Source organism: Balaenoptera borealis (assembly GCF_965194805.1).
Source record: "Balaenoptera borealis genome assembly, chromosome: 21".
In the NCBI taxonomy this organism is placed as follows: Eukaryota; Metazoa; Chordata; class Mammalia; order Artiodactyla; family Balaenopteridae; genus Balaenoptera; species Balaenoptera borealis.
The window spans coordinates 31,053,705-31,066,441 of NC_138880.1; the positions used below are offsets into that span (position 1 = coordinate 31,053,705).

The 12,737-nt window shown below is 42.1% G+C and overlaps 1 protein-coding gene and 1 long non-coding RNA gene across 13 annotated transcripts in view; one reads left to right on the forward strand and one right to left on the reverse strand.

The window, feature by feature from the left end:
• Window positions 1-12,737, forward strand: part of MCPH1 (microcephalin 1) — a 345,817-nt gene that overhangs the window by 221,546 nt on the left and 111,534 nt on the right. For 3 of the 12 annotated variants that reach the window (XM_082375235.1, XM_082375223.1, XM_082375228.1), the window contains one exon: window positions 6,542-6,918. The exons of 6 other annotated variants lie outside the window; for them this stretch is intronic. In XM_082375235.1, coding sequence (XP_082231361.1) covers window positions 6,542-6,664 — 123 coding nt within the window. In that variant the 3' untranslated portion in view covers window positions 6,665-6,918. Of the gene's footprint in view, window positions 1-5,895; window positions 6,497-6,541; window positions 6,919-8,024; window positions 10,953-12,737 lie in introns of those variants that run through there. 3 more of the 12 variants (XM_082375230.1, XM_082375231.1, XM_082375226.1) reach the window with 3 other exon arrangements.
• Window positions 1-12,737, reverse strand: part of LOC309619777 — a 160,461-nt gene that overhangs the window by 36,158 nt on the left and 111,566 nt on the right. The window lies entirely within an intron of this gene.

A 12,737-nucleotide genomic window follows, 5' to 3' on the forward strand; every position in this document is an offset into this window, starting at 1 on the left:
AAGTTGCCTGCAGAGTAATGTCAGCAAGATGGCAGACTGGGAAGCTCCAAGCCCTTGTCTCCCCACAGAAACATGGAAAAAACAAGCAGAAGCCATCTGAACCAACTTTTCAGGAGCTCTGGGAAAAAAATCAAAGGTTTACGGCCACCAGGCAAACGCCCAACCAAGCAAAGCCATGTTTACAACAGTAGGAAAGTCCTGTGCCATTTACTCACCCCGACAGTCTTGGTTTCCCAGTTCCCCTCCCTGAACAGAGACCTTATTTGCTCTCATAGGCCTGGGAGACCTGAAGGACTGACTCGTCCGTCTCTGTCTCGAGTGACTTGGACACATGCAAGAATAAAGGTGACCACCACTCTTAAAAGCTACTTGGAAATAATAGTGGTTAATATCCGAAAACTATAAAGAACTCTTACAACTCAACAACAAAAAAACCTGAGTAAAAAATGGGCCAAGGAGTTGATTAGACCTTTCTCCAATGACGACATTAGCACAAGAAAAGATGTTCGTCATCACTAATCATTAGAGAAATGCATATCAAAACCACAGCTATTATCAAAACAAAGCGTGGAGAGAGTGGAACCTCGTGTACTGTTGGCAGGAATGTAAAATGGCAGTTCCTCAAAAAATTAAAAAAAAAAAAACTACCATATGACCTAGTAATTCCAATTCTAGATACATATCCAAAAGATTTGAAAGCAGGGACTCAAATATTTACACACCCGTGTTTACAGCAGTATCGTTCACAACAGCTAAGAGGTAGAAGCAACCAAGTGTCCATTAACAGATGAATGGATAACAAAATGTGATATATACATACAGTAGAATACTATCCAGCCCTAAAAAGGAAAGCTATTCTTAAACCTGCAACATTAATGAACCTTGAAAATATTATGTTAAAGTGAAATAAGCCAGTCACAAAAGGACAGATACTGTATGATTCCACTTTTATGAGTTACCTAGAATAGGCAAATTCATAGAGACAGAAATTATAATAGAGGTTAACTGCATCTAAGGTGGGGGGATGGGAATGGGGAGTTATTGTTTAATGGGTACAGAGATCGTGTTTGGGATTATGAGAAAGTTCTGGAAATGAGGGGCGGTCATGGGTTGCACAGCATTGTGAATGTATTTAATGCCACTGAACTGTACACTTAAAATGGCTTAAATGGTAAGTTTTAGGTTATGTCTGTTTTACCACAAGAAAATCGTTTCTAAGACACCTCCCCCTAGATAGTTTTAACAGTAAATTTTACCAAACATTACACATTACTGCATAGAAAATCTATTCACCTCATTTTACGAGGCTAGCCCAAACTCGTTTGTGAATATGGATATAAAAATTCCAAACAAAATATTTGCAAATTAAATTTATCAGTGTGTTAGGAAACATATAGTCAGGTAGGGTTTAACCAAAGAATGTAGAAATAGATATCATTCAATCTTTTTTCCTAATCCATTGATTTTTCTCAGTAGATGTTAAAAAGCATTAGAGAAAATCCAATACCCACTCATGATAAAAACAAAAAACTCTTCATCAACTAGGAATAAGAGCACTTTCTTAACATGATGAAGGGTATCTATAAAAAACCTACAACATATATTTAACAGTGAAAATCTTAGTTTAAGGTTTAAGTCAGGTACAAAATACATATGGCTATTACCCTTGTGTCTCAACAGTGTTCTAGAGTTCCTAGTCAAGGGGATAAAATAAGAAACGCAAACGAAGGATCAGAATTAGAAAGGAAGGGACAAATCATTTTATTTGCCTACGATACAGTTGTGTATCTAGAAAAATCTAAGAGAATCGTTATAACCAATTCAGCAAGATTAGTCTTTATTTATGATCCACTTACTAAAATCATTAGTATTCCGATGCCCAGTAGTAAATATAAAATCTAACAGAAATATAGCGAACTCAAAGCTAGCCCTGTAATATCATTTCACTCATGTTTCTTGGGTGGAAAGGAAAAGTTGGCATGCTAGGAATAAACTAGACTGTCTTGTCTAAGACACAGTGCAAATTCGTGCTATACCCTTAGGAAAAGTATCAGATATGTGAAAGTCTCCAGCCCAATATCAGAGCAGAAAAAAAATGCTGAGAACTGCTATTTCCTTCAGATATTCTGTGTGGCATCCGGTCATTCACTCATTTACTCAGTATTTATTGAGCATCTCTCACGTGCCAAGCATGTTCTCGGCACTCCCAGAATAGCAGGTGACAAGGCAGGTACAGCCCTTTTCCCGTGGGACTTACATTCTAAAGACGGACATTTCTTTTTAATGCTGATGGTGATAAATGCTATGAAGAAAACAGGGTGTGAGTGTGGAGAGAGACACTGAGGTGGGCTCCTTACCAAGGAGCTGTGTTTGAGCTGAGCTCTGAATGTGGTCCAGAGGGATGAGCTCGTGTGGAGCTAAGGGAACAGTTAGGGTCAAGCATTAGAGGTGGGCAGAGGCAGTGGGTCTGGAGCACAGAGCGATGGGGGGGAAGCAGCAGAGCCTGCACCACGCAAGGCCTGGTGGACAGTAGTCAGAGGTGTGGTTTTTGTTCTAAGGATAAATAGAAGCCAAAGGATTTTAAGAAGGGGAAATGGGCTCTAAGACATATTTTTAAACAGAAACAGAGAGAGTGATCTTAGGCTCTTGCAGTGACTCAGGTGATAACCGACGGTGGATAGGACCAGGGTACTATCGATGGAGATGGTGTGAAGCTGTTTAATGTGTTAAATAAAAACTCTGGAGCCAATTGCACTTGCTGGCAGATTGGACACTGTGCTGTGTTAGGAAAGAGAATAGAAGATGAGTCCTAGACTTGGGTTCCGAGCCCCCGGGAGAACGGTGAGGGTCCGTGAAGAAGCAGAGAAGGGACTGGTTTATTCAGAAGAGGAATCACCGTGCAGAGGGAGAAAGACTTGCTCGGTGTGGGTCCAGAGGGAAGTACGGGCCGGGCTCAGCATCAGAAAGGACTTCAGGAACATTCGGCGTCTGCTGGGGGACCCTCGCTCTGCAGAGTAGCAGAGGTGACCCCTTATGCTACACAGATGCTGAGGTTTCCCAGCCCTAAAATTCATCGCTCATTCTGGCAAGTCAAGATAAAGCTCCCAGCAGGGCCCTGAGGGTCCCCAAACTCTGCACACAGGACCGTTAGCCACACCTGGCTGTTGGCGTTTGGAGTCTTAGTTCAATAAAGCGACTTGCCTGTCCCACTATTAAAAAAAAAAAAAAAGCATTGGTGGCACGTTGACTCCACATCCCAGCCACACAGAAGCACGGCCAGTGAACTTTAGCGTGTGCAGATACGTGTGCCAAGACCTGCTGAATAACTTTGTTAAACAAACACACACAACCTGGGGTTTTTTCTTTCCAATTTAAATTTCATGGGAGCTGCTTGTGTACTATTTGTCTCCCTTCCCGCCGGCTGGGACGGGCATTGCTCTAACATCTGTCTTGTGGTCATGTTTTATGGGGTGTTTGAGGATCGTGCACCTGACGTGACACTGGAATCTGGGGACGTGGCTGTCTTCAGATGCCAAATGAACTCGGATAGAAATCACTCTCCGTGCGTGTGTTTACAGCTGGGAACTTGGAGCCGAGAGGCGCTCCCTGGACACAGCTGTCCTGACTCTCAGCTCTTACTCAGTTCTCAAGTGTTCTCCTGGTCCCACTCTGCACAGCACCACGTGCAGGGGGGTGAATTCCTCAGGCAGCACCATCGAAGAGCTGGGAGGCGCCAGCCACAGGCTTTGTTGTGGCTTCTGTTTTATCTGAATTTAAAACTGGATCCTTCTCCAGCCAGTCTTTTTTCCCCACCATGATGGATGGATGGATGGATGGATGGATGGATGTGTACAGTGACGCTTGATTTCATGGTCAAAGAATTCAAACAATAGAGAAATACATAAAGTCCCAAAATCTTACTACCCTTCCCTAAAGTAACGACACTAAAGATTGAACTGTGTGTTTCAGATTTAACACGTATTTACATAGAAATAAATGTATATAAACATATGCATTGAGGGTTTGTTTTCTATAAAAGGAGGATCACATATCGTTCATGAGTTTTCATCCCAACTCTGTGTCTAGAAGATCCTTCCGTTTTAACACAAGCAGTAACCTCATTCTTTTTAACCATTGGAAGTGCTGTGATTAATTTACACACTCCTTACAATTAGACATTTGGGGTTATTTCCACTGCTTCTGCTACTATAAATTTTGTGTGTGTGTCTGTGTGTGTTGTCTGTGTGTGTGTGTGTGTTCTAATTGGAATGATTTGAATTCAATTTTAAGAGACTGTCTTGAGCTATAATTAGTGTGGCCCAGTCCCAGGCAGGAGTATTTCTGTAACATAGATACGTAGAAGAGTAATTACTGAGCCCTAGGGTGTGTGCACCTTAAACCTTGATCCACCCAGCTGGACCAGCTTACAGTCTTACTAACAGCACCTGGATATTCCCGTTCCTCACACCCTCACCAGTACCAGACTTTACCCATGTTTTCAGTATTTGGTGATCTCATTACTTAATGTATGTGCCGTAATTACTCAGTTACTCATGAACATGAGTACCTAGAGGGGGGATTCATAGGTCAGGAGCAGCCGATTCTTATCTCTTGCCTGTTTTTACATTGGGCTGTTTCTCTTTTCCACAGTTTCCCAGCATATTTGTCTAGTACGGACTCTAATCTTTTGTGATGAATATAAGATCCTCTCTGTCTTTTATGTTTGTTTATGGTGTTTTCTGTGGGGTTTAATTTTTAATTATTATTCTGGATGGAATCAAATACCTCTGTTTCTCCACAGCACCTACACTGAGGTTTCACTTAGGAAGGTTTCCCTACCCTGAGCTTTAAACTCATCTCCTGTCTCTATTAATACTTTCGCAGTTTTTTAATGTTTAGAGCATTAATCCATCTGTCATGCAGTCATTGTGGGATATAAGGGATCATCCCATCTCTTTAATAACTTATCTATTATCCACTGATTTTTAACGCCCCCTTGAATCAGCTCTTAAACTCCCACATATGCATGGGTGGGTTTCTGGAGTTTGTTCTCTTCCACTGATCTATTTATCTATTCTGTGCTAATTACCTACTGTTTTACTACTGTAATTTTATAGTATGTTTCACTATCTAGTAGGTCAAATTCTCTCTCATTCTTCTTTTTCAAAGTTGTCTTCCCGTGCATTTTTCTCCCATGTAAACTTCAGAATAAGCATGTCAAGTTTTTTTTTAACAAACATTTGGAATTTGGGGATTATATTGGATTTTTAGATTAATTAAGAAAGAGCATCATACTTTTGGCACTCTTCTCTGGCTTTTAAAAATGACATCCTGTCAGAAATCTAAATGTAAAAATTGAATCAACAGGTTTTTTAAAACCTGGAAGAAAATATGGCTGAATTATTTTATAACCAGGTACAGGGAAGGCTTTCTACCTACCTGTGATTCAAAATCCAAATGCAATAAAAGATTGATGTAATTTGAATATATAAATAAACGTTTGCATAAGAAAAGTCAAAAGGCAAGCAACAAACAGAAAATATATGCAACACAAATTGTGAATAAAGGACTAATATTAAAATGTAAATCATAATAATACTTCAGTGTTGCAGAGACAGTTAAGTGGTATGCTGGGTATCAATAATAATTGTTAAGGTTCTATTGTATGTATTAATTATAATTATATAATGTATATAATATATATAACAAACATTAATGATCCTCTGAGATTCAGCTAGCAGGTCAGACCGCCTGTGTGGAAGTGCATTTGTAGCGGGAGGGCTGTGATTAAATTCTGGGGCACCGGCTTGAGCTGTAACTAAGATAAGCTATTTTTTTTCTTTTATTCATAAAAGAAACCCATTTTTTCTGCTTTGTATCTCACAACCATCACAGCTTTCCATGTCCTATCGCTCATCACCCTGACTTCTTAAGGTCCTTCGAATATACAGTAATTGTTCACCCTCCGGATAATAACAGGAATCAAGAAGTTAACTTTAATTTGTCCGTCAGTCAGCACCGACAATCCACTGCACATCTCTCATTCCAACAGCAGCAGGAGGGTCGGAAGCAGCCCGCCGTCCAGCATTAAGACTAAAGGGCCTGCCTGGAGCCGGCTGCAGGCACAGCTGTGTTAGCCTCTTCCCCTGCACCTGTGGCTTATCCCGGGCCAGGGCACTTCACGGGATTTTCATAAAATAATGGAGTTATTTATACTCTGCCTTCTACCAAAGAGTACTTGCTGTAGCTGAGATTAGAGTTTGGATCTCCCACATCGTGACGTTCTGCCATGAAGGGCATGCCCTGTGTGTGCTACATCTAATGGGATATGCGACGACTGAGCATCTGAGATGTGGTGGTGTGACCGAGGGACTGAATCATGTATGTTATTTTACTTCATTTTAAACAGCCACATGTGCCATATGGACCATGCTGCCCAGGACCACTGACGATTTTAAACATGATCTGTGTATCTGTGATGAGTGTGTCGTCTTACCATGTGCTGGCCGCTGTCAGTGCTAACCTGCTTCTCTTCCTCTAGACTCGCTCACTCAGCACAAGGTCTGGGCCTCAGAGAACCGCCCGCTGCTGCCGTGAAGGAGACACCGATCAACCCACGGCTGCTGCTAACAGCCCACCCCGTCGTCCTCGGACGCTCAAGTGAGGGGAGGGGTGGACGCAGGAAGGATGCCCTTCTATACCGTCACGTTTGCCGCCTGTGGGTGTTGTGGTTTTCACGTGAAGAAAGCTCCTTCGTGCGGCTTTCTGATGCCTGAGTGTGTGTCTCAGAGAAGCACTGACCCGCCCTGTTGGGCCTTTTCTACTAAAGCCAGTCTGTGTGTCCTAGTGATCATAATTGAGCGGCCCCAGAACCTTTGTCATTGAAGTGCCATACTGTTAAATAAAGGATGGAAATTACATTGTTTTATTACCGAGAACAAGGAGCCCCCTGAGTTTCTACGTTTCTTTATTAACGTATCATCTACTAGGTATGAAGGATGTTGGTCCGTTATCACCTTATGTACCTGAGATTCTTCTCAAAATAATCATGAGGACAGGTGTGAGGAGCTGCAATTAATAATTAGTGCCATCAAAGGAGCCCCGCTTGTGCAAGCTTAGTTTCTGGTGAGGAGAGCATCACCCACCAGAGACCAGGGCCCCTGCAGGCTGCCAGGACGCTCGCCATCCCCTGCCGGAAACGGGCATTCGGGCCAAATCGTACACACGCTGGCTGGTCACCTTGTGTAGGAGAGAGATGCTAAATCCCAGCAAGTCTCAAGGTGCCAGTTAAGACTCCCTCGTGGTACTGTTCCCTCCGCGTTGTTTATCTGTCACTCATCTCAGCTGCTCTTTCTACCTCAAATAAATGTCAAGTCCCTCAGCAAATACGAGGGATCAACTTCTAGAATAACCCTCCGAGAAGGGCAGTAACGATGCACATGGAAATAATGAAGGGTTTTCTCTTGGTGTTAATATAACATGTACCCCAAGTCCCCTCGTAATACTGCTGCCTCAACAACGTTGAGCCTCAGCGCAGCTCGGCAGGCCGGAGGCCTTCCCCCCACCTTGTAAATCCCGTGTCACTACACCCACTGCCTCCTGGGCTTGGCGACTTTGAGGCTCAGGTATCAATACTATGGCAGAGCTCCCATCGCACCAAAAGTTCCCGAGGCGGCTGACAAAATTGTGCGGACTCCCAGTGGAGACGAGCCACAAAGAACTCCATCCCACGGCCACACCAGCCACAGAGTGCCACCCAGGTCACGTGTCCACCCAGGCCTGCATCCTCACAGGTAAGATTCCTGATGCCAGCCTGCCAGGAGCCACTGAAGATTCTCTCTCTAAAAGCTAATCTCTTATGAGGACACATTTGTGCCTGGCTTTAAGCATTTTCTATGTGGTATCTCATTTAATCCTGCCAACAATCCTAAAAGTTAGTTACTAGGGGTTTGCAACCCCTTACCCAAAACACATACGGCTAAAAGTGTCTCAGAATTCTGAACTTTTTTTTTTAATTTTGAAAGGTATGTGGCTCTCACCGCTTCTATTCAACATTATATCAGAGATTCTACTGAGAGAAGGAAGAAGGCCAGGAAAGGAATTAAGGGCATACAGACTGGAAATGAAGAAGTAAAACTATTCTCAGATCACATGATACTATATGTCGAAAATTATAAGGAATTAAAGAAAAAAGTAGATTAAGCATGTTTATCAAGATTACAGAATACAAAATCTATATACAAAGCTAACTGATTTGTATTTCTATATACTATCAATAAACAATTCAAAAATGGAATTAAGAATACAATTCCATTTACAATATCATGTAAAAATAAACTAAATAGGAATAAATTTAACAAAAGAAGTATAAGATCTGTATACTTAACAAAACATTTCTCAGAGAAATTAAAGTTCTAAACTAATGGAGAAATATACCAAGTTTATGGATTAGAAGTCGCAATATCGATAAGATGGCTATTTTCCTCAAATTGATCTACAAGTTCAATGTAATCATCAAAATACCAGGTAGATTTTTTTATAGACTTTGAAAAGCTGATGTTAAAATGTATATGAAAATGCAAAGAACCCCTAGTAGAAAAAAATAATTTCTTTAGGAAAAGAATAAAGTTGGGGGATTTATATGAGCTGATTTCAAAACTTATTGGCATAAAGGTAGACTACAGATCAAGGGAAGAGGATAGAGAATCTAGGTATAAATCCTCATATTTATGGTCAAGTTGATTTCAACAAAGGGGCCAAGTCAATTCAATGCAGTAGGATAAAACAAAACAAAACAAAGCACACTTACATCCTTACCAAACTTACATCCTTACTTCACACACAAAAAGAAAATGCACATGGATCCCTACCTCACACCATACACAGAAATTAACTCAAATGGACCAGAAACCTAACTTAGGGTTTCTCAACCTCAGCACTATTGGCATTTTTGGACCAGATAATTCTGTGCTGCAGGGGCTGTCCTGGGCATCATACTATGTTTAGCACCATCGCTGGCCTCTATATCTATTAGATGCCATTAGCACACCTCACCCAGTTGCGACAGTCCAGACTGTCTTCAGATATCCCCAGATTTCCCCTGGAGAAGAGAACCGTTCCCAGCTGAGAACCACTGACCTAAAATTATAAAATGTCTAGAAGAAAACATAGCAAGAAATCTTTCTGAAAGGTCAGGCAAAGATTTTTTTAGGTAGGGCACTAAAGGCACAGTTCATAAAAACATAAATTGGACCTCGAAGTTTTAAAAAGTTTTGCTGTTCAAAAGAAACCATTAAGAAAATTAAAAGACAAGTTAGAGACTAGGAAAAATATTTGTAAAGCATATAGCTGATGAACTGTATCCAGACTATGTAAAGAACTTGAGTGGGCAAAAGACATTTCACACAAAAACATATAGAAATGATTAATAAGCACATGAAAAGATGCTCAACATGATTAGTCATTAGAGAAACGCAAAGTAAAAGCACAAGGAGACGCTACTACACAGCCCCGGGAACGGCTGCAGCCAACAGTTCTGACAATACAAGAGTTGACCAGCACGTGGAGAATCTAGGACTCCCATGCACTGCTGGTGTGGCTGCATCATTTTGCAGTTTGGTTTAAAAACTAAGCATACACTTGCCATATGACGCAGCAACTTCACTCCTAGGTATGTACCCAAGAGAAATGAAAATGTGCCTACACAAGGACTTGTATGCAAATGTTCACAGCAACATTATTCACACCAGCCAAAAGCTAGAAGCAATCCATCAACTGATAAATGGATACACAAAATGTGCTATATCCATGCCATGGATTGCTACTCAGCAATAAAAAGGAGCAAACAACTGATACAGGCAACAACCTGGACCAACCCCAAGAACACGGTAGTTGAAAGAAGCCAGGCTCAAAAGACTACATATTGTATGATTCCATTTAGATAAAATTTCTAGAGAAGATAAAATTATAGAGACAAAAAAACAGATCACTGGTTTCCTGCTGCTGGGGGTAGAAGTGGGAATAGACAGCAGACATTTTGGAGTGATGGAAATATTCTAAAACTCGATTGTGATTTTAGTTGTAAAACTGTATCCATTTACTAAAATCGTTGAACAGTACACTTGCCATGGGTAAATTTTTATGGTGCATGAATTATACACCAATAAATTTATTAAAAAAAAAAAAACTATGTGGCAACCTTGGAGCTGTGCCTCTCGGATCCCACTTTAAGAAAGAATCTTCTAGGACTTCCCTGGCGGCGCAGTGGTTAAGAATCCGCCTGCCAGTGCAGGGGATGTGGGTTCGAGCCCTGGTCCGGGAAGATCCCACATGCCGGGGAGCAACTAAGCCCGTGCGCCACAACTACTGAGCCTGCGCTCTAGAGCCCGCAAGCCACAACTACTGAGCCCATGAGCCTAGAGCCCGTGCTCTGCAGCAATAGAAGCCACCACAATGAGAAGCCCGCGCACCGCAATGAAGAGTAGCCCCCGTTGGCCACAACTAGAGAAAAGCCCACATGCAGCAACAAAGACTCAGTGCAGCCAAAGATAAATAAATAAATTTTTTTAAAAAAGAAAGAATCTTCTGCTCAGCTGGAATGAATACAGTTAGCTGACGGCTGTTAGTGCCTTAAAGATCCACCTCAGCTTTCAAGCCGAGGCCACTCTCTTCCTGGGCAGTCATCCCCGGGCAAGGATCGGGCCCAGCGGGCATCAGGGGCCTGGCTAATTCTGCTAATATAAGACCCCTAACAGGCACCCGGGCTCCAGAACCTCCGTCCCCACCTGCAGTGTCTGAGGCCTCTCCGCCACCCTCTCTTCCTTCTCCTGTCCTGTCACAGCTGCATCCGCAAGCGATCCTTATGAATCCCACTTCCTCCCATTTGTATTTTTCTCGGGAGTTACCCTCAGCAAACCTCTTGCTCTCTTAACTCCCATCAGTGTCAGCTACCCGAGGCCCCCCGCCCCCGCCAGCAAGGATTGTGATGCATGTGACCCCCCCCCCAGGCACTCGGGCAGCAGCCTGCAGCCTCATATTTCTTCCATGACACATACCACATTGAGTGGAACACAGAAAACTATTGATCGTCTCGTGTGTTCAGGTCTGATTTTGCCTCTAATTCAGAAAAACCTCTATTTTAGTGCCTTTGGCTTTGGGAATTGTGGATTAGGGACTGTGGGACTTGTATTCTTATCTGTGGCTACTCGGCTTTCTGGCGATATTACACCAGTGGATGGAAGGACTGGGGTTTGAACACGGAGTCCCTACATGGCACTGCAAGTTCGTCAGGCTTAACTGCAGCTCTGAGAATGTCCAATGGACTGGTAATGACGGATATTTTAAATGTTTCCTAACGCCTACCACGTGCAGCTAACTACCCTCATAAAACACAGGTCCTCAAACTCAATCAACGTGTTTCCAAGAAGCTGTAATTAGCGGTTGTTTTCAGCCTTTGTTAAATGGCAAAACCCGTTAAGTGAGGTTGCATGAATGTTTCAATAGATACATCAGGTGGCAACAGAACTGCTCCGGTTAAAGAGTGGGGAGGGAAGAGAGGGTTCCAGATCCTTGCCCAAAGATCCATTCCTTCCTCCCCATGGGATCACCTCCGCAGTGCCCCTGTGGATACTTATGGGATCATCTCAAAACCACTACATCTGGTCCAATCCTCCACTTCACTTGCAGAGAAGCTGACACCTTCAACATCATTCAACTAATGAGCAGTAATCTACAAAAACCATCTAAAATCAGAACTCCCCACTCACAATGGCACAAACTGAAATTGTCTGTGAGTAAGGGACAGCCTTGATCAAACTCAGAAAACTGCTTTGAAAGGCAAACAACACTGAAAAGTAGAGTCACAAATGGGACTTCATTTGATGTCAGTTAAAGCTGCTTTGTGTCATGCCGGCCACTCCCATTATCTTGTACATCCAGTGCCACATTTTTTAATAAAACATTTTTCACCATGCGTTACATTAAATACTATTATCCTCTCAGGTGTTTAGAAGTGCCATTTAGGGCATTAAAAGATTTAATTTCTAGATAGTTACTTACAATCATGCCACCTTGTAATTGTGTTTGAAAAGCGTATGAGAAAATTCTGAGCTGACTTCTCGAACTTTAATGTGAATTCGAATCATCTGGGGATATTGTTAAAGGTAGATTCTGATTCAGTAGATCTGGGTGGGGCCCAAAACGCTGCATTTGTAAAAAGCTGCCAGATGATGTCATGGAAGCTGCTTGAATTGCAAGGATTTGGAATACTCAGAGGGATAACTTTACATACCATTTAGTTCTGTACAGGAATTAATGATTTGGAGATTTTAATGTCTTTTTTTAAACCAAATTGCTGCTTCTAGCCGTGTGTTGCAAACACGTTGTAAAATTCGATCAAGCTATTTCTTAGAAAATGCTTAGGGCAGTGACTCTCAACCCTGACAGAACATCAGAATCACCTGAGGGGGTTTAAAAATACACAAACACCAAGGATTCTGATTTAACTTGTTTGGGCATCCATATATTTGGGTGGGGGGGGTGGTATTTGTCTGTTTAGTTCTGTGCAGTTTTTTGTTTTGTTTAATTTTTGAATTTTATTTTTTTTTTTATACAGCAGGTTCTTATTAGTCATCAGTTTTATACACATCAGTGTATACATGTCAATCCCAATCGCCCAATTCATCACACCACCATCCCCACCCCCCCCACAGTTTTCCCCCCTTGGTGTCCATACGTTT